This window comes from Tiliqua scincoides, chromosome 3 (genome assembly GCF_035046505.1).
Source record: "Tiliqua scincoides isolate rTilSci1 chromosome 3, rTilSci1.hap2, whole genome shotgun sequence".
Taxonomy (NCBI): domain Eukaryota; kingdom Metazoa; phylum Chordata; class Lepidosauria; order Squamata; family Scincidae; genus Tiliqua; species Tiliqua scincoides.
The window spans coordinates 6,590,694-6,618,572 of record NC_089823.1 but is presented as its reverse complement, the minus strand read 5'-3'; the positions used below and the strand labels follow the sequence as shown (position 1 = coordinate 6,618,572).

At 46.7% G+C, this 27,879-nt stretch overlaps 1 protein-coding gene across 3 annotated transcripts in view; it reads left to right on the top strand.

Moving 5' to 3' along the window:
• The window catches only part of GAB2 (GRB2 associated binding protein 2), a 154,623-nt gene that overhangs the window by 67,953 nt on the left and 58,791 nt on the right, over positions 1-27,879 (top strand). For 2 of the 3 annotated variants that reach the window (XM_066620563.1, XM_066620564.1), the window contains one exon: positions 13,707-14,007. In XM_066620563.1, the coding sequence (XP_066476660.1) occupies positions 13,707-14,007 (301 nt within the window). Of the gene's footprint in view, positions 1-738; positions 764-13,706; positions 14,008-27,879 lie in introns of those variants that run through there. The other variant, XM_066620565.1, reaches the window with a different exon arrangement.

Here is a 27,879-nt window from a genome sequence, read left to right as displayed (position 1 = left end):
TGGAAAACAGTGGCTTGCTGAGAAACAAGAAACAACAGGATGCAATCGGAGAACATGAGGGGAGAGAGAAAAGGAAGCATGGCAATAATAGGCTTGCTCCGGTAACGACAAGCCATTTTGACAGCCCTGAACCATTGTATAAATATTTAAACGTAAATATACTTTTACAAAGGCACCTTTGACAAAGGTCAGTTTGCCTGGGAGAAACTCTCTTGGATTGCCTGTTCACTTGGGGAGCAGGGAGTGATGGAGCATATTTTCAGTACTTTTCTCCAATCCAATTTTGCTCTCTGACCAAGTTATTTTTCAGCGATGGGTGAGGCAAGATGGCCGTGTATCTATATTTAGCTCCTCTATTAGCAAGCATGTCAAAGGGGAAATTGCATTTAGTTCCCAAACTAAATTGAAATCTGAAAGCCAGCCTACTTTTTTTTTTTATTGCCGAACAATTTGCTGCTCTGCTGCCTTTGTTAAGATCATCCCGTAGTTGGCTTTTTAGCTATTGCACAGGCGGTTGGAGATTTAGCGTAAAGTTAATTAGGTTACAAATCTTGGAGTGACAAGAGAAAAGGAAGCTTTTGGAAGGCTGCAAGAAAAAGAAAAGCTCATTTCTCTCTCTCTCTCTCTCTCTCTCTCTCTCTCTCTCTCTCTCTCTCTCTCTCTCTGTTTTCAGGAATCAGCTGAGTTCTCATTCCTAAGGCTACAGCCCTAGGCATACTTAGTAGACAGTCAGTTCTGTTGGAGCGAACGTATTTCTAAGTAGGTAGGTTTAGAATTGAACTGCCGCCCTCTGCATTGTCTTCTTGTCGCTTACTACATGCAGTGCTATCTGTTTGCAGTTGTTTTTGTTACAGCATGAGGTTGTTGGAAGCGTACCACCACTAAACATGAAAGCTCTGTTAAGCTACCAGGTCTCTCAAAAACTGGCTTCCAAGACATGCCCATCATCACACCTTACAGCAGTAAACTGCAAAATGAATTCTAGGTGCTAGGTGAATAAACCCTTTCTCTTGCCTGCCCCAAGCTTACTGCCAATCAGTTTCAAATTCTTATATTATGAGAAAGGGGAAGCAATGTCCACTTGTCCCATGGCACTCTCAATTGTATGAACCAGGGGTTCTCAAACATTTTAGCACTGGGGCCCACAATTTTTTAGAATGACAGTCTGTTGGACCCACCAGAAGTGATGTCATTAACCTGGAAGTGATATCATCGCTGGAAGTGACATCATCAAGCAGGAAAGTTTTTAACAGCCCCATACGACAAAGTCAAATCGAATTAATTAGATTGAAAGTTTACAGTAAGTATAAGTTTAAAAATATGTTTAAAATAAAGAAGAACCCTCCTAATCCTCTCAAGCAGTTGCTGATCTGTGACAGAAAATTTCCCAAACGTTCCAGAGTGCAATCATATTTACCTCCCACATTTACCCAGGAGTAAGCCCCATTGACTATCATTGTTACAAGCATATACATAGTAGCGTGTTATAAGTCCAGGACTGAAACATTTTCTGAAATGCAGTCACATATCATAGCTGTATCAAGTCTAAAATAAAATACACATTGAAATGAATGGGGACCTAGCTGAAATTGGCTCGCGACCCACCTAATGGGTCCCAACCCACAGTTTGAGAAACACCCGTATAAACTTTTCTCATGTGTTGCCATCCCCCTGTTTAAGTTGCCTGTCTTTTCTAAGCCAAAGTTCCAAAAGTTTTAGCCTTTTCTCTTAGGAAAGTGTTTGAACTAGTGGCACCATAGACACTTGCCTGTAAGTCGACCCCACAGATAAGTTGAGGGCAGGTTTTGAGCCAACAATCATGGAATTTTCTATGACCCTCTGATAAGTCAGAGGTTAAACTTAGGAGGGTGTCAACTGTGATTTTACCTGAGGCCAGATCCTGAAAAATAACCTACCACTAATTGTCACCTAAGAACTCTAGTCTCTAATTTATTAAAAACATAGTGAAAGATCATAAGATACATTTTTATTCTTTATTAAATTCTGGTCTTCACCACCTTTTTGTAAACACTATCAGAGTAAGTAGTAAACTATGTAAACTACATACCAGTAAAACAGTGGTTCCCAACCTGGTATTCATGTACTCCCAGGGACACTCAACAGGACCTTTAGGGGTACTTGAAAAAGAATGGAATAATGGCAGAAAAAGGCAGGCTGTGCTCCAGAATGCCTTGCAAGGCAGGAAGGGAAGTAGCTAGTTGGCTGTGAAAGCCCCACCAATAGCTAGTTTTTGGTCATCAACTCATCTATGAACCAGTGATTGAAAACCAGCACAGTAAAAAAGCTGAAACAATATGGAAAGTGATCAATCACTCCGAATTTCTCCGCGCACTTCTGGTGCAAAACAGTGCAAAGGCAGAGTCTTCTGTTCTTCAAACAGATGAAAAGAGAAAATATGTGATGAATAAATGAAGTCTGGGCTTTCATATGGAGGAGATGAAGGCTTGTATTATTAATTACAAACATTTTGTTAATAGGAAGGGTACAATTTATGGAAATGCGCTGCCAAGGGATATGCAAGTGAAAAAGGTTAGGAACCACTGCAGGAGAACCATGAATCAAATCCACCTTTAAGGTGTCTGGTGTGTTAAGCCAGAAGCTCTACATATAACATACAACCCATAACACATAACTGAGATTGTGCAATTCAATTTACAGCAGAGAGATGAGATATTTGCAACCCTTTTTACTCAGAAATAGACCCACTGCTTTCCATGGGTGTTATTCTTAAGTAAGGGTGCACTGAATTGTAGCCTGGGAAGGAGGGTCCCATCCTGGTGTTTCAAAAAACAGACCTGCTTTGCAAGCATTTGCCAAGCAGAACCAGGCTGCAGCAGAAGGAAGGAGAATAAAAGGTTAACTTTGGCTGGAATGTCCCAGGAAAATTACTAGAGCAACTAATGAAACTTTAATGAGAAAGGAAACTTTTCAGAGTTGAAAGGCTCTGCCCTCTGATTGACCCGGAGATAAGGCGAAGTGATAATTGCAGCTTGAATAGTGACTATCAACAGTAGTTTGAACAGCCCCAGTTCTACTGCAGCAGTCAAAGAAAGCAAAAGGGGGGGGGGGCTGTTCAATAATGCTGTGGGTTAGCTCACAAGATTCTTCTGAATGTTTCATGCTGGGGGCAGCTTGCGAATATTCCTTCATTTCATTCGATTTATATCCCACCTTTTCCCCCAAAGGGCATTCACTGTAAATGACTCCTAACTTTGTTATGTTGACTGCCCAACAACCCTGCAAAGTGGATCACTTACAGTTTTCAGGGATTACAGACTGAAACGGAGAGGGAATGATTAGATTTGCCCAAAGTGAAATCATGGTGGCACCCATGGCAAGGGCTTTAGTACAGGGGTCGTCATGGTGCAGTGAGGCTCCCTGCAAAAATTAGTGCTTTGCACCCTCTCTAGCTATGCTACTGCGCTGCTGAATCTTGAGGGTAGGATAGGGCTGTGAAGTTATTGAAATCAAAATGCATACAGGATTTTTCATGTTTCAGACTGCAAGGTTCCCTCTGTGGCTGGTAATAACTTGGAGGATATCACTGAATCTGTGGTGTGGGGAAAGAGGCTTGGATACCCTGTGCCTTTTGTTTCTGCAGCTCCACCATAATGCGTATTTGGGCCACAAATCACGATGCTTTATTTTGCCATTTGTGCTGAAGAAACCCTGAGCGTCCAAGAGCCACTCAGTCTGAAACAATGCCAGACATTTGTATATAAATGGTGAGAGTCCAAGTCATAGCCCATAAGCTCAGTAATGTGACCTTCATCTCGAAACAGGAACAAATTTATTTAGAAATGGAGTCCACAGCTCAGTGGTACGGTGCCTGCATTGCAGATTGTCCCAGGTATAGCCCCTGGAATCTCCAGGGACATCTGGGAAAGACTCCCACCTGAGACCCTGGAGGGCCATCGCCAGACAGTGTAGACCAGAGGCATCAAACCCGTTTCATATAGTGGGCCAAATCACTTTCATGGCACCTGCTGAGGGCTGGGATGACATCATTAAGCAGGAAGTGATGTCATCGAGCAGAAGATGGCCAGAAATAAGCGCTTTGCTCTTCAGTAGGAACCATCAGCTGCAATTGACAGAAAAGAAAATGTGCAAATCTTGATCATATTTTCAAGAAATGGGAGACCATGGCCACCTTGTCAGCAGTGTTGCTTCAGCTCAGCAGCTGAAAGGTGGTCAGTGGAGTGGTGCCTTGGAAGAAGTGGCACTGCTGAAAGGGTGCCTGTGTGATAATTGGGCTCTTCAGTGCCTCAGCAGCGCCTCCTCTCACCCCTCTTGGTCTGCCCTTTACTTACCCTATAGTATTCCTCGCCTTCTAAGGCAGGGGTGTCAGACATAAGGCCCAGGGGCCAGATGCGACCCATGAAAGCTTTTTATCCAGTCCTCATGCTCTCAGCTGCTGAGGTGTCACTGCTACAAGGGCACATAAAAATTGGACTGCCCCATACCTTGAAATCTGATAAAGATGTGTATATTTTCTGTCATTTGTAGCTAATGAGTTCCTAAGTGAGAAAAAGTGCTTATTTTTGGTTATAACCTGTTTAATGACATCACCTCCTGCATAATGACATCACTTCTGGCCCTCAGCTGGCATCATGAATGCTTTTCGGCCCTCTGTATGAAATGAGTTTGACACCCCTGTTCTAAAGCCTCCTTCTCCCTCTCCCAGAATCTCAGCAGAAGCAGTGCTACTGAAAGGGCAGTGCTGGGAGAGCCCAATAATTATGGGGGCCAGATAAAGAGCTTTCAGGGGTCACATCCGGCCCATAGGTTTTATGTTTGACACTGCTGGTCTAGATATTACTGAGCTAGATGGACCAAGGTGCTGGCTCAGAATACTGCAGCTTCCTGTGTCTGTATCTGTCCAGGGGTGCCTTTGGGTGTGCTGCAGCAGTTCAACCCATCTGCACCATCTAAGTGCTGGGGCAGCCCCAGTGGCGTAGCTAGAGGGGGTGCAAAGCACTAAGTTTTGCAGGGCGCCTCATTGCAGTGTGCAAGTGACCCCTCCCCTTCAGAGTCATTCTGGGTGAGGAGAGCAAAATAGAGGCATTCGCCTCCTTGCATTCACCTCTGTTTTGCTCTCACTGCCCAGAATGATTTTGAAGGAGAGGGGCCACATGCACGCTGCAGTGAGGCTCCCTGCGAAACTTATTGCTTTGCACCCCCTCTAGCTACACCACTGGGGCTGCCCCCTTTCAACAGCTGCGTGGAAAAACTTGGTGCTGCCTGCTCACAAAAGGAAGCAAACCTGTTTGCGGAAGATAAATGCAGCATCAAGCGCCGACGTTGTTTTGAAAAGATGATTGATGAATGGTCAAAGGCTCACTAGTTGTTGAGCAGAACTCTCCTGTTTTGCGTGAGTCCCTGCCTGCTTTGCAAAACAAAATGCCACTTTGTCTTAATTGAAAATTATAGGTGACATAAAGTGGCCTTTGGACCTGGAGTGCGTCACTGCTGATGCACGCGTCAGCAATGCCATTCCTTGCGTCAAGGACTTGCAACCCTGGGGAACACAGGGTTTGTTTTTAGGGGGTAATGGACCAGCAACATTGGCAGTGCCCACTGACTGACTCCTGCACAGATCAGGAAACAAGCAAAGGGCTCTAGAAACCCCTCTTCCCCACTGGACGAGCAGTAGGTGCTCTGCTAAACTCTCCCCTTGTTTGCATAGTTCAGCCACTTGGGAGAAGAGATTAGGAAGGTGCTTTTTAGCTCCCTTCTGCCTAATGTGAGTTGTAGTTGGGTTCTACCGGGTAGATGAGGCTCGTCAACCTGGGAAGGCAGCTCATCTAAGAGAAGGAAACTCTGACCTCAAACCTCCACTGCCGTGTGGCTACATCCAGTTATGGAAAAGGCTTCAGGAGTCAACCTCGAGGCAAAATCCGGAGCCGGAGTCCCTGAGGCAGTTCATGGCTGAACACAGTCACGTTCTGGCAACTTCTGCGACGCCACTGGAACCAACCGTATAGGCTTCTGCCTTTCCATTGGACCATTCCAGTGACGTGAAGAGGGGGCATTTGCTGCATGGGTAACAGCCGATCCTCCAGACCTTCTTTACCCAGGCTTCTCGCACTGGAGAGGACACTCCAACTTCGCCATATGGCGTCGGAACAACACGGGAAGCAGCAGTTTACTGTTTATAAGTCTTCATTCGATTGGCGTAGAGCGTGACGCCAGGGGCTGCTTCCGATGGTGGGAGATCTCATTGAGTTGCTCCCAGTGTGGAAGGGATTGTCACTCCCAAATCGGCCTTTTCAGCCACACTAGACGCTGTGCCAGAACCACCTTTCAGAGCGCGATACCAGAGTCTTTTGAGACTGAAGGTTGCCACCAATAACAAGTTGGGTTCTTTCCTGATGGGTCTTGTTTGTGAGGTGCATCAAGTGCACCTCACAAACTTTAGTTTGAAAGCTGATGAAAGCTTTAGTTACGGTTCATTCTGCGCAGTGTCAAAGCCGGAAGGGGTGCAGAGCCCTAAGTCTTGCAGGGAACTTAACCATAGCGTGCAAGTGGCCCCTCCCCTTCTGAGCCATTCCAGGCAGTGGGAGTTAAATGGAGGTGAATGCTCCAAAGGAGAGGGCAAGGGGCTGCTTGCATGCCTTGGTGAGGCTATCTGCAGAACTTAGTGCTTTGCAACCCCTGTAGCTACACCACTGATTCTGCAGGGAATGTCATTTCCTTGGCATCTACAACTAGAGAGGGCTGCAAACTTCCTGACATGCTTTTGGGGTACCTGAAGGTGTCTGGATAAACAGTACTGAAAACAGGATGCTGGACTGGTCTGGTGCCCCAGAGCTGATCTTAGGAATGCACATTTTGTGGTGGCAGTTCGTAACTCCTGGAACTCTTTCCCTCTTGAAGTCAGGTTGTCACGCTCTATTTAAGAAAGGAGTAAAGACTGGCTCCTTGTGCCTTTTCTGTCTATGTTCCACAGCAATTGTGATGCACTGACACTGCGCCATGACTTTATCTACCGTTTGCTGATTGCAGTTGTAAATAAATGGCTGCTTTAATCTATTATTATTTTTAATTGTTGTTGTGAACGACTTTGAGGGCCGCTGTGGTTGAAAAATGGCACACGAATACCGGGGAAAACAAAGCGCAAAATAAATAAAACCTTTTTCTTTAAATAAATCCAACCCCAAGACAAGGCTGGGGTAAAAACATATGGTTTGTATTTCTCCTTATTGCATTAGCCCCAGCAAACGAAGCCTGCTCTAGGACATGGATGTGAAGCACAGAGAGAGGCAGCAGACCAAAATGCGCAGCTCCAGCTGGGATGGCTGTTTCAAGGGCTGCAGGTTCACATCGGCCTTCCTTTGACAAGCAATGATTAAAGGCCAGTCCTGTGTCATGCTTTTAGAAAGCGAGCTCCAATCTCCGCTGTCTATCTCTGGCAGCCGGGCCAATATGTATTCTGCAAGTACATCAGCTTTTTGGCAGAGAGAGATGTGTGATCTGAGAAATAGGCCTTTAAGGGAGCGTCACTCAGCTTGCTCTTTCCTACATACAAAATAGATGCTTGCTCCGGAGAGGAAGGTGCAGTTGTTATTATTTATTATTAAGAACTGCAGAATGTTCACCCTGCAAGAGGCTGGAGAGACTTGTCTGCTATGAGCAGGAGTGGGAAGGCTAATGGCAAATACGTCCACCACCAGAAAAGACACGAAGGTCTTGCAAGGACACTTTGAGTGCCAGTCCCCGTGTCCCACTCTAACAAAGCCTATGTACTGTACATGTAACTGCAAAGATCACATATTAACATAGGAACATAAGAACAGCCCCACTGGATCAGGCCATAGGCCCATCTAGTCCAGCTTCCTGTATCTCACAGCGGCCCACCAAATGCCCCAGGGAGCACACCAGATAACAAGAGACCTGCAAGGCTTCCTGGGAATTGTAGTTAAGAACATAAGAACAGCCCCACTGGATCAGGCCATAGGCCCATCTAGTCCAGCTTCCTGTATCTCACAGCGGCCCACCAAATGCCCCAGGGAGCACACCAGATAACAAGAGACCTGCAAGGCTTCCTGGGAATTGTAGTTAAGAACATAAGAACAGCCCCACTGGATCAGGCCATAGGCCCATCTAGTCCAGCTTCCTGTATCTCACAGCGGCCCACCAAATGCCCCAGGGAGCACACCAGATAACAAGAGACCTGCAAGGCCTCCTGGGAATTGTAGTTTAAGAACATAAGAACAGCCCCACTGGATCAGGCCATAGGCCCATCTAGTCCAGCTTCCTGTATCTCACAGCAGCCCACCAAATGCCCCAGGGAGCACACCAGATAACAAGAGACCTGCAAGGCTTCCTGGGAATTGTAGTTAAGAACATAAGAACAGCCCCACTGGATCAGGCCATAGGCCCATCTAGTCCAGCTTCCTGTATCTCACAGCGACCCACCAAATGCCCCAAGGAGCACACCAGATAACAAGAGACCTGCATCCTGGGGCCTCCCTTGCATCTGGCATTCTGAGGTAGCCTACTTTAAAATCAGGAGGCTGCACATACCCCTCATGGCTTGTAACCTGTGAACAAATTTCCCCCAGAAATGTGTCCAATCCCCTTTTAAAGGCATCTAGGCCAGATGCCATCACCATATCCTGTGGCAAGGAGTTCCACAGACCAACCACACACTGAGTAAAGAAATATTTTCTTTTGTCTGTTCTAACTCTCTCAACACTCAATTTTAGTGGATGTCCCCTGGTTCTGGTGTTATGTGAGCGTGTAAAGAGCATCTCTCTATCCACTCTGTCCATCCCTTGCATAATTTTGTATGTCTCAATCATGTCCCCCCTCAGGCGCCTCTTTTCTAGGCTGAAGAGGCCCAAACGCCGTAGCCTTTCCTCATTCTTTCCCTCTCCTGCAAAAATTCTTTCCCCCTCCTGCAAAATTTTCTAAGGCTCCAGGGTAGGGACGTGTTCTCTCCTTTTTGCAAAGTGCTACATGGGTGTCTGACCCTATGTGCTATATAAATGAATAATTAAAATGCACGGAGCTAAGCTCGGCAGGCTTGCTTGCAAAACTGGGGGGATGGAAGAATTGCTTTGCTGATTTGGGCTTGGAGAGCCTCATCTCCTCATTCAGTGCAAAGAAGGGGGAGAATCCTGTTATGGTAAAATAGGCTATAGCACTTCAGAATGAACTATTTTTGAATGCTTCCACCCCACCCCCACCCCCCAGATACCAGTGCCAGCATACTGAGAGCCTTGGGGCAAAGCCCCGCAGTGGGTTTTTTGGCACCTCCCACCACTGTAGGTATTGCCATTGTATGCACTGCCACCTGTACTCAGGGTTCAGATGTCAACCTGGTCAGGAGGATCCTTGGGTCTGTGCCTGACCTTGCCAATCCGTAATGCTACCTCCTAGCTCCCATACACAAACTCTTCCGTGCAAGCAAAGAACATCAGGAAGGAATGTTCTAGCCCAGGGGTCTCCAAACCCCGGCCCAGGGACCAGATGTGGCCCATGACAAGCCTCTATCCGGCCCGCAGCCAGCCTCTTGTCCCCTGAAAGTCTCTGGCCCATTCAACTGTACATAGGCCCTGCACATGCCTGATCTTGTCTGATCTCGGAAGCTAAGCAGGGCCAGGCCTGGTTAGTACTTGGATGGGAGACCGCCTGGGAATACCGGGTGCTGTAGGCTTATACCATGATCTTGGAAGCTAAGCAGGGTCAGGCCTGGTTAGTACTTGGATGGGAGACCTCCTGGGAATACCGGGTGCTGTAGGCTTATACCATGATCTTGGAAGCTAAGCAGGGTCAGGCCTGGTTAGTACTTGGATGGGAGACCTCCTGGGAATACCGGGTGCTGTAGGCTTATACCATGATCTTGGAAGCTAAGCAGGGTCAGGCCTGGTTAGTACTTGGATGGGAGACCTCCTGGGAATACCGGGTGCTGTAGGCTTATACCACGATCTCGGAAGCTAAGCAGGGCCAGGCCTGGTTAGTACTTGGATGGGAGACCGCCTGGGAATACCGGGTGCTGTAGGCTTATACCATGATCTTGGAAGCTAAGCAGGGTCAGGCCTGGTTAGTACTTGGATGGGAGACCGCTTGGGAATACCGGGTGCTGTAGGCTTATACCACAGTCTTTCGAGATTGAAGGTTGCCAACCATTGAGCAGAGCTGTACTCTGGTTGTGTCTGGAGGGTGTTCTGAGGGCCAGAGAGGTTGAATGAATGAGCCCATTCGTTCATTTATTCTCTCATCTAAGTTCCATCTCTAATTTATTTATTTAAATTTAATATTTAAATTTTTTTTCCGTCCCTCAGCACCACGCCAGATATTTGATGGGGCCCTCTGGCCAAAGGTTGGAGACCACTGCAGCCCAGCCCTACTCCCTGATGTGCTAATTTTCTATTTGTCAGAGACTATATATGCAGAATTGTTCATGTTGCGTTTTTTTTGTTGGGAAGCATTTGGAAGTCAGATCCACCACTTCCTGTGGCTGCATTTGCAGACTGTAGCCTAAAGTCAGATCAGAGGGTGCTTCAGTGTGTTGCATGCCTTGGCACCCTTCTGCAGGATTCACACTTAATTGTTGCTGGCTGGGTTTTGTGTTGTTTTTTTTTACAGTGTTTAACCAGCTTTTCAAGCTAGGGCTCTCACAAGAGGTTCCTTGGTACCAAATATTTTTTTCAGATGAGAAGCAGCACAAACTGTAGTGTATTCTGCCCTGAACAACAGTGTACCTCCAGTATCCATGGATCCAGAATCAGCGGATTTGACTCAATGTGGATGCCGTGGGTACTGGGGGAAAGCCACTTTCCAGTTCACTTCTGGAAGTTGCTGCAGATTCATGTATCTGCTGGGGAACCTGGAACGGACCCCCCATGGATAAAAAGGGCGGACTGTACTTGAAGAGCGCCTGGGATGCAAATGGCCTAAATAAATGCTTCCTTAGATCATACACTAAGCAAAACCCTCTTGCTCAGCCCTTTGTCACCTTGGTGCAGAGCTTGCTGACAATGTTCATAAATCACAGTTCGTCTGCGTTCATTGCCCATTCAAGGTTGCTTTCAGATGGTGCAAGGCCTGTCCAAGAAATTTTGCTACCTGAGGCAGAAAATGCAACATGCAGCCTCTCCCACACTCTTTCTTGTGCAGTTTCTGTTCATTTCAGTGAACCCTGCACAGAAGATTGACTTGATGGGTTGTGCCCCATGGCTCAGAACTGTCTGTCTTCTACTCTGGGACTCTTAATGACACCTCTTATTTTGCCAGATTGGCAGTCCAACCCTGAACTAGCAGAAACCTAACAGGTTCAGGCAGGGCCTCGGAGAGGGGGGTAAAGGGGGTAATTTGTACCTGGGCCCAGGGTCAGAAAGGGGGCCCAGGAGCCAAAGGAGGGGGCCCAGAAAGTTCCTGGGATCTGACATTTTTCAGTCTCACCCAGTCTCACTGCCCATGCAGAATGCTGGGGCCATTACCATGGGCACATGGCAGCAACTACTGCATACATTCCGTAACAGTGTCACATCTGGGAGGAAAATGACCTCTTACAGTAGCTCTTTGGCTTGTGGATCTGCTTACCATGAAGGAGTGTAGAGGAACTCAGCAACATAGCTGTGGAACTGCAGCTGCTACAGAAGTTGGTTTTGGTGTACATATGACACTCTCTATTCTAGTGTGAGCCTGAATACAATGATACTAATCTCCTGCAATTATTTTCTATCTTTGAAAGATTTTAGAGAGACTTGGGAGTGTGTTTGGTTTTCTGTATTACTGCATCTAGCTGCCAGCGCTAGGCAGGCAGGTAGACCTGAGCTCTGCATTGGAAAGACTGGTAGACGTAGTCTCCAAAGATTATTCCAGCTGTTGCCACTTTCCCCCTGCCTGTTTTGTCCCCTTTCTGCCCACTCCCATTGCCACCCCCACTCTATTTCACCCTCTCCCTCTTTGGGAAGGGGCCCAAAAGAAACTTTGTACCCCCTGACAAAATTCCTCTCAGAGGCCCTGGGTTCAGGACACAAATGTATTAACCAAAGCAGCATAAATCCCAATGCATTTCAAGCAACTAGCTCTTCCCCAGGTGACCAAAAGCGAATAATTCGTATCTGTTGTTACATCTTTGATGACTTGCTCCAAAAAGGATATCTATCTATCTATCTATCTATCTATCTATCTATCTATCTATCTATCTATCTATCTATCTATCTATCTATCTATCTATCTATCTATCTATCTATCTGTCTGTCTGTCTGTCTGTCTGTCTGTCTGTCTGTCTGTTGGCAACCTTCAGTCTCGAAAGACTATGGTATCGTGCTCTGAAAGGTGGTTCTGGCACAGCATCTAGTGTGGTTGAAAAGGCCAATTCGGGAGTGACAATCCCTTCCACACCGGGAGCAAGTGCAGTCTGTCCCTGGTCTGTCTCCCTGGCTATCTGTCTATGTGCCACATTACTTGTAGAGTCTCGTAGCCTCAAGGCGCTTTACATAGGCAAACCATAAGCCCCACAAGTGTTATTCTGTGAGAGAACTCATAGAATCTTCTATCTCACCAAATGTTTCCCTTCATGGTGCAGTTGTCAATCTGACTGAGCAGCTATTGCGCTTTCCAGGTTTCCACAGGCAGCTGCAAAGCATACCTCAGGCTGGTTCTCAGGAAGTGATCAATTTCTTGCCTGTTGACTGCTCCATAGGAATAATAATAATAATATACAGTATTTATATACCGCCTTTCTTGGTCTTTATTCAAGACTTTATTCAAGGCGGTTTACATAGGCAGGCTTATTAAATCCACGCAGGGATTTTTACAAATTGAAAGAAGGTTCTTTCTTTCAAGAACCACTACATTCAAGGTGTTACACTCAGATCTGGTTTCACATTCTGGCCTCCATCCTCCCACGCTCAGAGCAGATGGAACAGCTCAGCTGCAGCTTGCCAGCTGCTTCAAGGTCGCACGGTGCCGGTGGCCTCGAACTGGCGACCTTGTGGATGTTAATCTTCAGGCAAATGGAGGCTCTACGCTCTAGACCAGACCTCCTGCCCAATAAGAAGTGTAGTGGCTCCTTTTGGAACAAATGGTCTAGGAAATGGATGCATATATGAATTATTCATTTGTTTGGGGGACTAACCAAGGACCTTTGAGATGGGGGTGTGCGTCAGGTACATCATACTTGGGCCTGGGATCAAAGAGGGGGCCCAGGAGCAAAATTCACATTTGAAAGGAGAAGGGACGGGGCCCAAAAGAAACTTTGTACGTCTGGTGAAATTCGACTCAGTGGCTTTGACTGAACCTTCAATTTTCTATGTACAAAGCACACGAGGGAGCATGTGCTTGGCGCACAAAAGGTCTAAGGTCCAGTTCCCTGGCATCTACATGTCTGGGGGGGAAAAACCCTGAGGAATCTTGGAGAGAAGCTGTCCAGTCAGTGTAGGCAGTCCTGAGCTTAGATGGTCTAAACATGGTCTTACTTGTTAGAAGGCAGCTTCATAAGGCCCCTGAGGAAGGGCTAATTGCTCAACATGCATTGAGATTTATAGTCAGTGCTTGTTGAGCTGTTTATCAGATGCATAAATTTATCTCCTGAGCTTGTTGAATTTCCATTGGTTTCTGTTTTGTGTTGCTGCCTTTTGGCTTGTTGTTTCTTTGAACTGGGCACTGAAAATTGGTCATAGCCATTCCTTGCTTCTGAGAGTTCAGACACCTTCCTCTTTTGCTTTCAGGCATGGAAGAAGCGATGGTTTATCCTGCGCAGCGGCCGCATGAGTGGCGACCCGGACGTGCTGGAGTATTACAAGAATGACCATTCCAAGAAGCCGCTCCGTGTGATCAACCTTAACTTCTGTGAGCAGGTGGATGCTGGCTTAACCTTCAACAAGAAGGAGCTGCAGGACAGTTACGTCTTCGATATCAAGACCAGTGAACGGACCTTCTACCTCGTGGCCGAAACAGAGGATGACATGAACAAGTGGGTTCGCTGCATTTGTCAGATCTGTGGCTTCAACCAGTCAGAAGAGAATGCAGGTACAGCCATGTTTTTTATGCCATGGTTCTTATGGTTTTTATGGACCCCCAAGTGGACCATGGCAAAACGGGGATGGGTACAGTCTTCAGATTTAATGTCCTCTAGTGGCGAAACTTCATTATGGCAAATTCATAAGTTGGCTTGTTTGTTTCCAATTTTTTTGACTAAATAGCAAGCAGGGCTGGAGGATGTGAAATGGGATGAAGCTACAGTGAAAAAGGTAGGAGGGCTTTAGGATGTTGCCCCCACCATGAGTCTGATGCTGATTACATGTGCTCCCGTGTGCTATGTTACCAAAAATTACAAGTGGATACTCCTCCCCTCAAGTAAATAGTATTCAAGGGGGCATGTAATTGGGGTTGAAACCATAGAGGAGTAAACTTATAAAGTCCCCCAAATCCCCAATACAATTCCCTCTCATTTCATGAACACTTCCATGGGCTGATTAACCAGAAATCATGCATGGGCCAACTTATGCATTTGTTGTAATGTGTAAGCGTGCCTTGATATACAGCTGTAGGGTTCCTCCTTATGAAAGGTCATTGTCACAGAGAGGGGGAAATAGAGGCTTTAGGTGGTACAGGTAAACTTGGTAGATTTATTCAGAAGACTTCATACCAGAGAATGAAGAAGAGGTAAACATTAGCCATTTCTTACAGTCTTGTTTATCCCACAATAACAATAACAACAACAACAACAACAACAACAACAGGTATTTATATACCGCCTTTCTTGGTCTTTATTCAAGACTTTATTCAAGGCGGTTTACATAGGCAGGCTTTATCTAAATCCCTATTAAATAGGGATTTTTACAATTTCAAAGAAGGTTCTTTCTTTCAAGAACTACTACATTCAAGGTGTTTCATTCCAATCTGGCTTTACATTCTGGCCTCCATCCTCCCACGCTCAGAGCAGATGGAATTGCTCGGCTTCAGCTTGTCAGCTGCTCCAAGGTCACACGGTGCCGGTGGCCTCGAACTGGCGACCTTGTGGATGTTATCTTCAGGCAGACGGAGGCTCTACCCTCTAGACCAGACCTCCTGCCCTCACAAAAATATATCACAAAAACCATTCAAGTCCGCTTTCTGAATTGCTTTAATTCAGCAATTGTAAAATGTGCAACACCTCTCTTCTGATCCATAGATAATAACATGCTTAGTAGGCTCTGTTCATTGGAGGCAAACTTGAGTTCCAGATCCAAAGACCTCAGCCCAATCATTAGATCAGCTGGTTGTTAGTGATCTGAAGTCAGCTGTGTCCTACCATTCTCAGGGTCATGTGAACAACAGGCCAATTTATATTGTAAACTGTCAGGCTGATATTTTAATATAAATCTATATACGACCCACCATTTCAGCTGAACCAGCTCTCCTTGTTTTGTCTGAAGTTAATCAATAAATAAAGTGAAAGAAGTACACTACTAAAAGCAGACAGCATAACTTCTAGCCTTGCATTTGATTCACAAAGAGCACCCCAACAGCCTAACGTGGGTCATCTTCCTCCAACTCACTGTTCCAAAATCTCTCTCTCTCTCTCTCTCTCTCTCTCTCTCTCTCTCTCTCTCTCTGGTATCCTTCCTGGATTCAATCTGCACAAGTGCCTCTGAGCTGTTTCTCTGTCCCTCCCTTCAGCTCTGACCTTTGCAGACTGATGTACAGTATATTGCATTCCAAAGGCTGGAGAGAGATTACCAACTATCAGAAAAACATCCCAGTCATAAAGAACATTTCTGGTTGAAGCCCCTCACTGCTCCTCAATAATAGCCATCAAACAGTCAGACTTGCAAGGTCTTGTTCCCTTTGCTTTTTCCAATCTAAAGTTTAAAATTCTTCCAAAGACCCATTTTTTTCCTTAGGTTACCTTGTTGTACAGTATCACTCGGTGGCGGTACTATTCAGATCACAATAATATCCAGCTTCTGTGTGGTATATCTAAAGGGAGAACTTTTCTGCAGGGCCAGGGGATGTGGGGGTGGCAGGGGGGAGGGAATGGTTAAAATGCTATAATAAACACGATGCCACCTCAATGACGACTCCGGGTCTGATGGCTTTCCACCCAGGGGAGAAGTTCATTTTCGGCTTATCTGATCCCCTTCATTGGTGGCAGGGCTGGAGTCTGGCCTGCATTCTCTTTAGCAGAATAACACTGCCCTTCTAGCACCAAATCAATGCAGGACTTCCAAGTGCAATAGAAGCCTGGCCTTCGTCATCAGAAGCTCTGTGGAAAACAAGCTATGAACAAACTTGTCCCGGAGGGAGAAGAGGAATTGTTTAAAATGGCAGTGCTCCAAGAGCTGGCCCACTGAAGGCGCGTTCTTCCCCCTCCCTCCCTCTGCTTCCCCCGTCCAAGTGACCTCAGCAGCAGACAAGTGGAGGAGAGGGTGGGGAGGCTTTTGCAATGAGCTTGCACTTGCTTAATGCTCTAGGAAAGGAAACAATTGACCTGCCAAGCTCAATTTCTGACCAGGTCTCAAGAAAGCCAGGATGCTTTGGAGCAGCAGACGCAGCTGACATGTCCAGATGCATTAAGAGGGAGAGGTGTCTTGATTGGGAGATGGTTGATTTCAGAGCTTTCTTGGGTTCCAGAAAGACCTCAGACTTGAGCCTCCTGCTGATTTACTGCAGTTCATAGACATTTGGACCTGTAGCTCTGGGAAAGCCTATTTGGCCTCATAGATGGGCTGGCCCTACTGCCTCATCCTGTAGGCCGGCGGTTCCCAAACTGTGAGGCGTGGCTCCCTGGGGAAATCAGCCAGGGGAGCTGTGGAATCCTCTCAAAAAACCCACCATTCTATGTAATTTATAGGATTGTAGTCCTAATGGGGAGCCACGGCCAGTGGCCCAGTACGTCAAGGGAGCTGCCAGTTGAAAAGGTTTGGAATCCATTGCTGTAGGGCCTACTGTGGGGCTTCTAGGGGGAAAAGCCTGGATGCCTTTAAAAGGGAAGTGGACAAGTTTCTGGAGGAAAAATCCATTATGGGGTACAAGCCATGATGTGTGTGCGCAACCTCCTGATTTTGGAGGTGGGCTATGTCAGAATGCCAGATGCAAGGGAGGGCACCAGGATGAGGTCTCTTGTTATCTGGTGTGCTCCCTGGGGCATCTGGTGGGCCGCTGTGAGGTACAGGAAGCTGGACTAGATGGGCCTATGGCCTGATCCAGTGGGGCTGTTCTTATGTTCTTAAAAAAGAGCAGCTCTTCAGAAGAGCACTGCTGGTGATGTTATGAAACAGCAGCAGAAGGCTACAGTAAAGTGGTTCCCCATTTCAAACCGCCAAAGCCGCCCAAATTCATGCTAAAAGTTCTCCTTCGGACCTCCTGGCTCAGCCATACTTTATATAGCTCTCTTCTGCTTGCACAGGCTGCTGTTCCCTCTGTCTCACTCCCCCTCTTCAACATGGGATAGTAATACTGGCTGCTATCAGGAGTGCTGAGATAAGACTTCAGCAGTGGCATTCCCGGAGGGGGGGCAGAGCACTAAGTTCTTCATATGTCTGAATGCCCATGTAAAGCAACCCCTCCCCTCTTGTCTTCAGAGCCATTTGGGAAGGTAAGAGCAAAACAGAGGTATTTTCTCTGCTTTACTCACAGCCACCATTGGCTCTGAAGGCAAAGGAGAGGGGCTGCTTTACAGGGGCATTCAGCTGCCTGGAAAACCTAGTGCATTGTGGCCCTGCTCTGGGAACGCCAATGGTCTTCAGCCTGCTTCACACACAGTACATTGAAATGCACTGAACCGATGAGGATGAATAGCTAGGTGTGAGCAGATACCCTCCGTTCTCTTTGACGACTGGTGAAGTGGACTGTGGTCCCCCAAAATTCCAGTGGGAATTTGGGATTCTGGAACGTCAGTAAAGATTGTGCACAGATTGTGCACATGTGGCCTTTGCACCACGAGTATTTTAAACACTTGGTCGACCACTTTGTGTTGTTGTCACAGCTACTGACTGCAGATCAGAGTTTGTGCTGAGAGTCTTTTCCCCCACTCTGGATCATCATCCACAGCCATTCCCAGTATTAATCAGAAATTGCCCTCTGCATTTTGGAATATTTGTCCTTCTTTTCCTAAGCTGTCCCTGTGCAGTTGCTAGTCTTCTCTGCCCTCCAAGCTTCTCTTAAGTAACCCATGCCAGACTCACTAATGAGTAAAGCAGATTTGCTCGTGAATAAAGATGGAGGACTAGGCGACTCTCCCTCCGTTCCAGCTTGTGCTACAAATCTTCACACAGTTCAAGCTGGAACGGAGAGCGAAGAGTCACCTGACTCTCCCCTTCTCTTACGGCCAGCGCTGTAACTCCTTGCCCAGCACAGCCTGGAAGAGAGAGAGAAGCATCAGGTGACTCTTTTCCAAATCCTCCAGCCAGAAAAATTTCAGAATCGACCAGAAGAATAATGGATTCCAAAGGTCTGGAAAACAACATGTTGAAATCCGGGATAGAATCCAACAGAGGTGAATTTAGGAAACGTCCCTAATAATGACACACATCCAAATAAAATGGGCTACACACATCCTAGACCTTTCAGAATTCAACACTCCCCCCTCTAAAGCCATATCCAGTGAAAATGTTTTGGGGCCCGGTCACTCAGTTGGAGATTTCTATCTAAAGTTTTTTGGAGACCACTTAAGGTTTTCTCTGCCCTGAATTTGCTATTGCCTGCAGACTTAAGAGGTCTAATCTCTCATGCTGGGCTTCACCGGTGCCATTCTTGCCAAAATGCTGGCCATCACTGCTCAGGAAATACCAGCTATCTATTAGGAATCATACTGTCTGTGTTTTCCTTGCCCTAGTGGGCAACTAGCCAGCTCTCAGCTGGGAGCTGATCTTTCTTACATGCTTTGTGAAAACATACTTCATGTGCCATTAACTCTCCCTCTTGGATCTGATGAGGAATCCAGCCTAGCCCATTTCAAGCTATGCTAAAACAAATACTGCTCGGGGCACATGTGCATTGTTCAGATTTCTGGAGCAAAACAGTCCTTTCAACAAAAGCATAGGCTCGGAAATATAATTTGTTTTAGCACTGGGTGTTACCGCAATTACATCTACATCTAGTGCCATTGGGAAGGCAACATCTGATGCAGTGGTTTTCAAGCTTGTGGTTCTTAGAAGCTGTTCTTAGGGCACACAGAGTGCTGTTGAATCTCACTGTTGCCCTGCATAAACTGACAGCACCTTCTAGACAAAAAGTGAACCTTTTGGTGGTGAACCAAATGGTGAACCTTTTGGGCTCATCTTGTAAAAAAATTCAGAAACACCTATCTTGACTTTGCCGGTGTGTCTCCCCCCCCCCCCAACAAAAGAGAAACTTTCTTTACATATTTGTTTATTTAAAAAAAAAAACTGAATCATGTGTGGTGCTATGTATTCTATAAAGAAATGTCAAATAATTAGAAAAATGAAATACAAGTAAAACAAACTCAGCTGTTGATGGGTGTTGGTCACCCAAAACACTATGGCGTGTCACCTTTGACACGTGTGTCATCGATTCACCATCACTTTTCTAGACTGTGCCCCAAGTTGATTTGTTATATCCATAGTTAACCTACAGTATTCAGTGCCATATGATGTGGTTATGGTCAGTGCCCTAGATGAGCTTAAAAGATTAGATAAACTCATGGAGGAGAAGGAGGGGAGGCCCATCAAAAGCTGTGAACCGTCATAGCAAAGTGGAACCTCCATGTTCTAAGGCAGTGTACCTGTAGATATTCCTTGTCGTAGGTCAGTCATGTAGAAAAGTTATTGTGTTCATTGTCCTGCCTGTTGGCTTTCCAGGAGTTTTGGTTGATCACTCTATGCAACTCTATGTGTGTGTGTATGTGAGAGAGAGAGAGCGAGAGAGAGAGAATTCTGCTGTGCCTTCTGCATTGGTTGCATTGAGTGGATAATTCTGTCACTCCCAATGCAGAAACAGAGTAAAATTACCTGCCTGCAGGAAAGATGACTTGTTGATTCTCTGCCTGAGTCGTTTCTTTTACCAAGCAGGTGATACTCAGAGAACAGTGATGTATGCAGAACCCCAGAGTGGACAAATCATTCTTAAACTGTAATGGTCTAAAATAGTGTTTTCTAAATTACCAGTAATGAAGATGTGTGTGAGAGAGAAACTAGATGTTACTTGAAAGCACATGATTGGGGCCTACCACTGAGTAAGTGTGCTTTGTTTTATTCAGTAAGTGGCAACTGGATTGGGACAATGACATGGGAAGAAGGTTTATCCCTCTTCTCGTACCATCATCCCAATCCATATTGGGACCCACGGAAGATTTTCTTCTGGAGCTAAATAGCCACACAGTGGGGAACTGGCAGGGACACTGGGTTAAATCCGACCTCACCCCCTACTACAGTCCCCGTCCTGTTACTGCATGAAAAACAAGCATGCTTGCCCCAGTTACATGTTTAAAGTAGCATTCAATTAAGGGGTGTCAAACATAAGGCCCATGGGCCAGATACTACTTCCAGACAGTGACATAGCTAAGGGGATGCAGGGGGTAGCAGTTGCACTGGGCATCAAGCTTTAGGGTAGCAGCAAGCTGAGCTTGACACTAGTGACCAAAATTGTGAAAATCTTGGTATGTATGATTAATACCATCATGTTATATATCATTGGAAAGGTAATTTAATGCAGAATGCAATGAAGCAAACTCCATTGGAATATCTGTATTCTATCAAAAGGTATGGCCAATTAACAAGAAAATGAAAAAAAACTGCCTTGTGGGGAAAAAAGTGGATTTGCTTAACTCCAAACGGAGCGATGAAACTGTTTGTTCAGAGTGCCAATGAGATGTTATTATGTTACAGCATAGAACCAATAACTTTTTATTTATTTACTTAATTAAATTTGATTTTGCCATACGGGGGGGCGCTACAAAATGTTCTTTGACTACTCCAGGTTGTAGCTAGACGCCTTAGCTATGCTACTGACTGGGGAGAGGCAGCAGAGCAAGCGGGTGGCGAGCTGCTAGGGGGAGGAGGCGGGTTCCTCCCAATTTTCACTTTTTAAAAAGCCTGAGTGATGTCACTTCCGGTTGTGACATCACTTCCGGGGCAACATTTTGAGCTTGGCACCAGACAACACAATCATTAGCTACGCCACTGCTCCCAGAAGCAAATTCTGGATGCAGAGATGCAGGTCTCCTGCTGTCTTGTGTGCTCGCTGAGGCATTTGGTGGGCCACTATGCGAGACAGGAAGCTGGAATAGATGGGCCTTTGGCCTGATCCAGGGGGCTCTTCCTATGTTCCAAAGTAATTGGTCTGTGGAACTCCCTGCCACCTGGTGGGCTACTGGAAGCTGGAACAGATGGACCCTTGACCAGAACCAGCAGGGCTGTTCTTATGTAAATTTTCCAGGCCCTGTTTTAATTGGGCTTTCCTGGTGTGCAGCAGAGTGAAACTGCAAACAAAGTGACTGTATCACACGAAAAAGGAAGGAAGACCTCGCATTGATACCAGCAAGACCCGGGATCAGAGAAAAGTGGAGGAATTTGCACAAGCGCTTGAGGAATCTCTTCCAGGCCCGGCCGACGCAAACGCATCCAACAGATGGGAACATTTCAAGAATACCGTTTACAACACCGCCTTGTCCATATTCGGCAAGAAGACCAACAAGGCGGCAGACTGGTTTGAAGCCCACTCTGAGGAGTTGACACCAGTCATTGAGGAAAAGAGGAGAGCTCAAGCAGCATACAAGGCCTGTCCTAGTGAGCGCAACCTGCAGGTCCTCCGAACTGCTCGCAGCAAAGTCCAACAGACTGCCAGGAGATGTGCTAACAACTACTGGCTCCAGCTCTGTTCCGAGATACAGATAGCAGCTGACACGGGCAACATCAAGGGGATGTATGATGGTATCAAGCAGGCCCTAGGTCCAACACAGAAGAAAATTGCCCCTCTGAAGTCTGCCACAGGCGAGGTCATCCAGGATCGGGCGCAGCAGATGGAACGCTGGGTGCAGCACTACTCTGAGCTATATTCCAGAGAAAATGTAGTCACCGAAGAAGCACTGAACAACATTGAGTGCCTGCCTGTGCTGGAAGAGCTTGACAGTGAACCAACCCTAGAAGAACTTCACGTGGCCCTGGACTCCCTTGCCTTTGGCAAGGCACCTGGAAAAGACAGCATCCCTGCTGAAGTCCTAAAATGCTGCAAAGAGATCATCATCACTGAGCTGCATGAAATCCTCTGTCTCTGCTGGAGAGAAGGTGGAGTACCTCAAGACATGAGGGATGCAAACATCATCACGCTGTACAAGAACAAAGGTGACAGGGGTGACTGCAACAACTACCGCGGCATCTCTCTCCTTAGCGTTGTAGGAAAGCTGTTTGCCCAAGTTGTACTAAAGAGGCTCCAGGTACTTGCAGAGAGCGTCTATCCAGAATCGCAGTGTGGATTCCGAGCCAACAGGTCCACCACTGATATGGTATTCTCCCTTAGACAACTGCAGGAGAAATGCAGGGAACAACGACAGCCACTCTTTATAGCCTTCATAGATCTCACAAAGGCTTTCAACCTGGTCAGCAGAGATGGCATCTTCAAGATTCTCCCCAAGATTGGATGTCCACCCAGGCTCCTCAGCATCATCAGATCTTTCCACAAGGACATGAAGGGCACTGTTGTCTTCGATGGCTCCACATCAGACCCCTTTGACATCCAAAGCAGAGTGAAGCAGGGCTGTGTTCTTGCACCAACCTTGTTTGGGATTTTCTTCGCTGTCCTGCTGAAGCAGGCCTTTGGAACTGCAACAGAAGGCATCTATCTCCGGACCAGATCAGAAGGAAAGCTCTTCAACTTCTCCAGACTGAGAGCAAAATCCAAAGTCCAGCTGAAATGTCTGCGTGACTTCCTCTTTGCCGACGATGCAGCTGTCACTACCCACTCTGCCAAAGATCTCCAGCAGCTCATGGATCGTTTTAGCAAGGCCTGCCAAGATTTTGGACTGACAATCAGCCTGAAGAAAACACAGGTCATGGTTCAGGATGTGGACTCACCTCCCTGCATTACAATCTCTGAGCATGAACTGGAGGTTGTCCATGACTTTGTGTACCTTGGCTCAACGATCTCCGACACTCTTTCTCTCGATACCGAGCTAAACAAGCGCATCGGTAAAGCAGCTACCACGTTTTCCAGACTCACAAAGAGAGTCTGGTCCAACAAGAAGCTGACGGAACATACCAAGATCCAGGTCTACAGAGCTTGCGTCCTGAGAACACTTCTGTACTGCAGCGAGTCATGGACTCTTCGTTCACAACAGGAGAGGAAACTGAGCGCTTTCTACATGCGCTGCCTCCGACGCATCCTCGGCATCACCTGGCAGGACAAAGTTCCAAACAACACAGTCCTGGAACGTGCTGGAATCCCTAGAATGTATTCACTGCTGAAACAGAGACGCCTGCGTTGGCTTGGTCATGTTGTGAGAATGGATGATGGCCGGATCCCAAAGGATCTCCTCTATGGAGAACTCGTGCAAGGAAAGCGCCCTACAGGTAGACCACAGCTGCGATACAAGGACATCTGCAAGAGGGATCTGAAGGCCTTAGGGATGGACCTCAACAAGTGGGAAACCCTGGCCTCTGAGCGGCCCGCTTGGAGGCAGGCTGTGCAGCATGGCCTTTCCCAGTTTGAAGAGACACTTTGCCAACAGTCTGAGGCTAAGAGGCAAAGAAGGAAGGCCCATAGCCAGGGAGACAGACCAGGGACAGACTGCACTTGCTCCCGGTGTGGAAGGGATTGTCACTCCCGGATTGGCCTTTTCAGCCACACTAGATGCTGTTCCAGAACCACCTTTCAGAGCGCGATACCATAGTCTTTCGAGACTGAAGGTTGCCAATACAAACAATACCCAGTGTGATAATTGGGCTCTCTCATATCTTGAAATTATGAGCAAGATTTGCTCATTTTCTCTTTTGTCATGTGCAGCTAATGAGTTTTGATGTGAGAACAAACCGCTTATTTGCTTAATGATGTCACTTCCGGGCCTCAGCAGCTGCCGTGAATGCTATTCAGGTCACTATATTCAGCCCACTATACTATATCCACTATATGCTATTCAGTCACTCGATAAAGAAAGAGAACTAGAAATAAGTCATATTTTATTTATTATTAGTAGTATTAGAAATTAATAATTGGGGTCTTGTGCTCCTGAGACTGCTAGAGACCTTACATATAGTATGTGTGTGTAGATGTTGCTAGAACTCCAAGAAATGGAGTTCAAGGACTGTTCCCCCAAACCTTTACTGTCATTTCAGGGTACCCAGAAGGCTGGAGTGCAGGATATGCAGTTAGGCATATCAGGCCGGACACTGGTTTCACACTTGATCTACAGCATGCCAGCTACTAGAGAAAATTGGAAAATGTGACATTTTATTTTGGGGGTATGACGATGACCTTACACCACAGATTAGCATTCCCGCTAACAATTTTCTTCTGCAAACTGGGCAAAGGCATTTGCAAAGTTGTGTTTTTTTTTAATGTTTCAAAAACTTTTTGTGACCCACCAAACAACAGCTGAAGACCCAATGGTGGGTCCTGAGTCCCAACCCACCATTTGGGAACCACTGCCCTAGGACAATGTGCATCTCTGTAGAGCCTAGAAGGACTCTCATAAAACTGCAGTTCTTGCTATCTAGTAATGGTTCCCACTGGCGTGCATTTGAGTTTCCTCCTGCATATAGAAGATGGTTTGAAAGGAGGAGAGGAGATGTGTGTTTGGGAGGGAAAAGAAAATAGAGGCAAGGGGCTTGAGTCACACTCTGTTCTGACACCGAGGCACAAAGAGAGTGGACATGATGGAACAAAGTTCAGACCAGTCCCACCAAAGGACTCCATGTGCTCGCAATGCTCTTCTGTTGACAACAAAAGTTAACTTTTAACTCCTCAGGACTCCAGCAGAGTTCAGGGGACTCACCTGCTGGGCACAGGGGTTCAGGATGAGCCAGGGCTTTGCAAGGCTTAGTCCTCAGAGCCTATTTTGAACAGGAGGAGCATAAAGAAAGTGCCACGAGCCAAGCCTGGATCCTGCCTGATGGAGTTTCTACAATTGCTGCCCACACAACTGAGAGTATGGGGCAGCATGTGTTACAAGGCCACTCTAGCAGTAGCATAGCTAGAGGGGGGTGGCGCAGTAAGTACTGCACGTCATAATGTGCTGCACAAGTGGCCCCTCCCTCTTGCTGTCAGAGCCATTCACACACACCCCCCCCCCGTTTACGCTACAGTCTTGATATCCAGGAAGATTCCAGTTGCCAACTGTTTTGTGCACACTACCAGTGGCATAGCTAGAGGGGGGTGCAAAGCACTAAATTTTGCAGGGAGCCTCACCGAAGCGTGAAGAGGCCCCTCCCCCATTCGAATGCCTCTGTTTTGCTCCCACCTCCAGAAATTGCTCCAAAGAGGAGGGGGCTGCTTGCTCGCTGCGGTAAGGTCCCTGCAAAACTTAGCGCTTTGCACCCCCTCTAGTTACACCACTGCACACTATATGCAAGAACGACTGCTTTTTTGCACCCTGAACATGCAACAGAGGACTTGGGTGGTGGGGAGAATGTAGTGTAAGTTTTGATAAGGGGGGCCAGTTTCAAAACAGTTGCAAATACTGCCTGAGGAAAAGTAACTGACTACAAAGTGCATCTAGAAAAGCAGGAAAATGATCCCCACCACAGCAAAGTTCAAGTGTTTCCTTGCCATTGTTGCAACACACTCCTGCTTCCTTTTCTGCCAACAGCCATGCTTTATATATGATGGGTGCATTGTGCTTGGGATAGTGGAGGAAGTGAGATCAGGGGTGGATGAATGGAGACTTTGGGTTTGCTTGCCAGCAAATTCAAGCTGGGAGTAGCTCTGGGCATGTGGTCTCTTAGTGAGGATAAGACCAGTGGCGTAGCTAGGTGGGGGTCAAAGCACCAAGTTTTGCAGGGAGCCTCACCATGGTGTGCAAGCGGCCCCTCCCCTTCGGAGCCATTCCAGGCTGCAAGAGCAAAATGGAGGTGTACGCCCTTGTTTTGCGCCCACCGCCCAAAATGGCTCTGAGGAGGACGGGTCGCTTGCACACCTGCAAAACTTAGCGCTTTGCACCCCTCTAGCTACACCACTCAGTGAGACTGAATCATTATAATGTGGTGGGGGGAAATGGTATGCAGAGGGCTCAGATAGGGGCTGAACCGGATGAGTTTCTCTGGTCAATGTGGCTGCTATAGCCCTCTTTGTTTTCCTGGAGATGGATCAAGGTAGACAATCATCTGTGCGCTCTCCCTATTCTCCCCCATCCCCATGCTAGAAAAAGGTTCCTCAGCCAAATTCTTTCCTGCAACATAGGTGTTAGAAGCACAATACCACCAGTGCCATGGGAGGGGAAATTGCAGCCCTCCCATACACACAGGGTATGTTTGGGGGAGCTTCTGCAGATGTAGAATCCTCTTGTTTGAAGGCAGAGCCAGCATCCCCTCCTTTCCATACCCTACCTATAGCTCAGAATTAAGGGCTATCAACTTTTTAACCAGCCGGGGTAGCTGTGCCTTTATCTGGACCTTGGTAAGAAGTCATTAGCAAGGCAATCGGATACATTACCAAGTTGTGAAAAGTTTCATGATTTTTGTACCCCGAGCCGCTCCTGAAGGCATATGACAGGCCAGGCTGGCTTTTCCCTGCACAGGTGACAACCCGATCAGAATTATGCAACTGTTAAGCATAAATATATTTAGCGGGAGAAAACACAGAAACTGGAGATTTTGAGCAGGCTTGTTGAACCTCTGCAAAATCGACTATTTAAGTAGTATGTCCTTTGCTTTTTCGTCACTGTGGAAAGGAATAAAATTAGAAAGGGATGGTTTCTGTTCCTTATGTTTTATTCTTAGGACCGGTTCACTTATGCATGGATGTCACTTGATCAATGAGTAAACTTCCCTTTGCTGAAAAATTATCCGGCATTTCAAGCAATAATTTTGTAGGCAGCTGCCGCTTTAATTTTTTTTTCCCCTATAAATGCCTTTGACCCGAAGTTTCCTGTGTCACAAACAGCAAGTTATTTTAAGAATCCAGTACTATTTGGCTTTCGTTTTAGAAGTAAACCATTTCAGAGAAGAAGCATTTTTGGCACAAAGCAGATACTGAAGGACGTTTGAGTAGGACTTGCTCTCCCAGTCTCCGATCAGGTGAAAAAAATGAGAAGCTTTCTGCTAAATCAGGGCGTTCACCTGCCGACAGCAGCCAGACAGATGCTTCTGTGAAGCAGGCAGGTAGAGTGTGAAGGCAACAGCACTATGGTTGGTTTTTTCCAGCATCTGGTATTCAAAGGTATGCTGCTTCAGAACATGGAGGCAGGTCTGATCTCAGAAGCTAAGCAGGGTCAGGCCGGGTTAGTACTTGGATGGGAGACCGCCTGGGAATACTGGGTGCTGTAGGCTTATACCATGATCTCAGAAGCTAAGCAGGGTCAGGCCTGGTTAGTACTTGGATGGGAGACCGGCTGGGAATATCGGGTGCTGTAGGCTTATACCATGATCTTGGAAGCTAAGCAGGGTCAGGCCGGGTTAGTACTTGGATGGGAGACCGCCTGGGAATACTAGGTGCTGTAGGCTTATACCATGATCTCAGAAGCTAAGCAGGGTCAGGCCTGGTTAGTACTTGGACGGGAGACCGGCTGGGAATATCGGGTGCTGTAGGCTTATACCATAGTCTTTCCAGACTGAAGGTTGCCAACCAATTTAGCTATGGTGGCGAATAGCCATTCATGTCCTTAAATTCCATATATGTGTCGTCAGAAGATAAGAATGTAACACAAGCAGAAACCTAAGAGAAATATTGGTTATGCTCACAAGCAGTGGCGTCACTATGGTTTGCATCACCCGGTACGAGAGGCCAGCGCATCATAAGAACATAAGAACA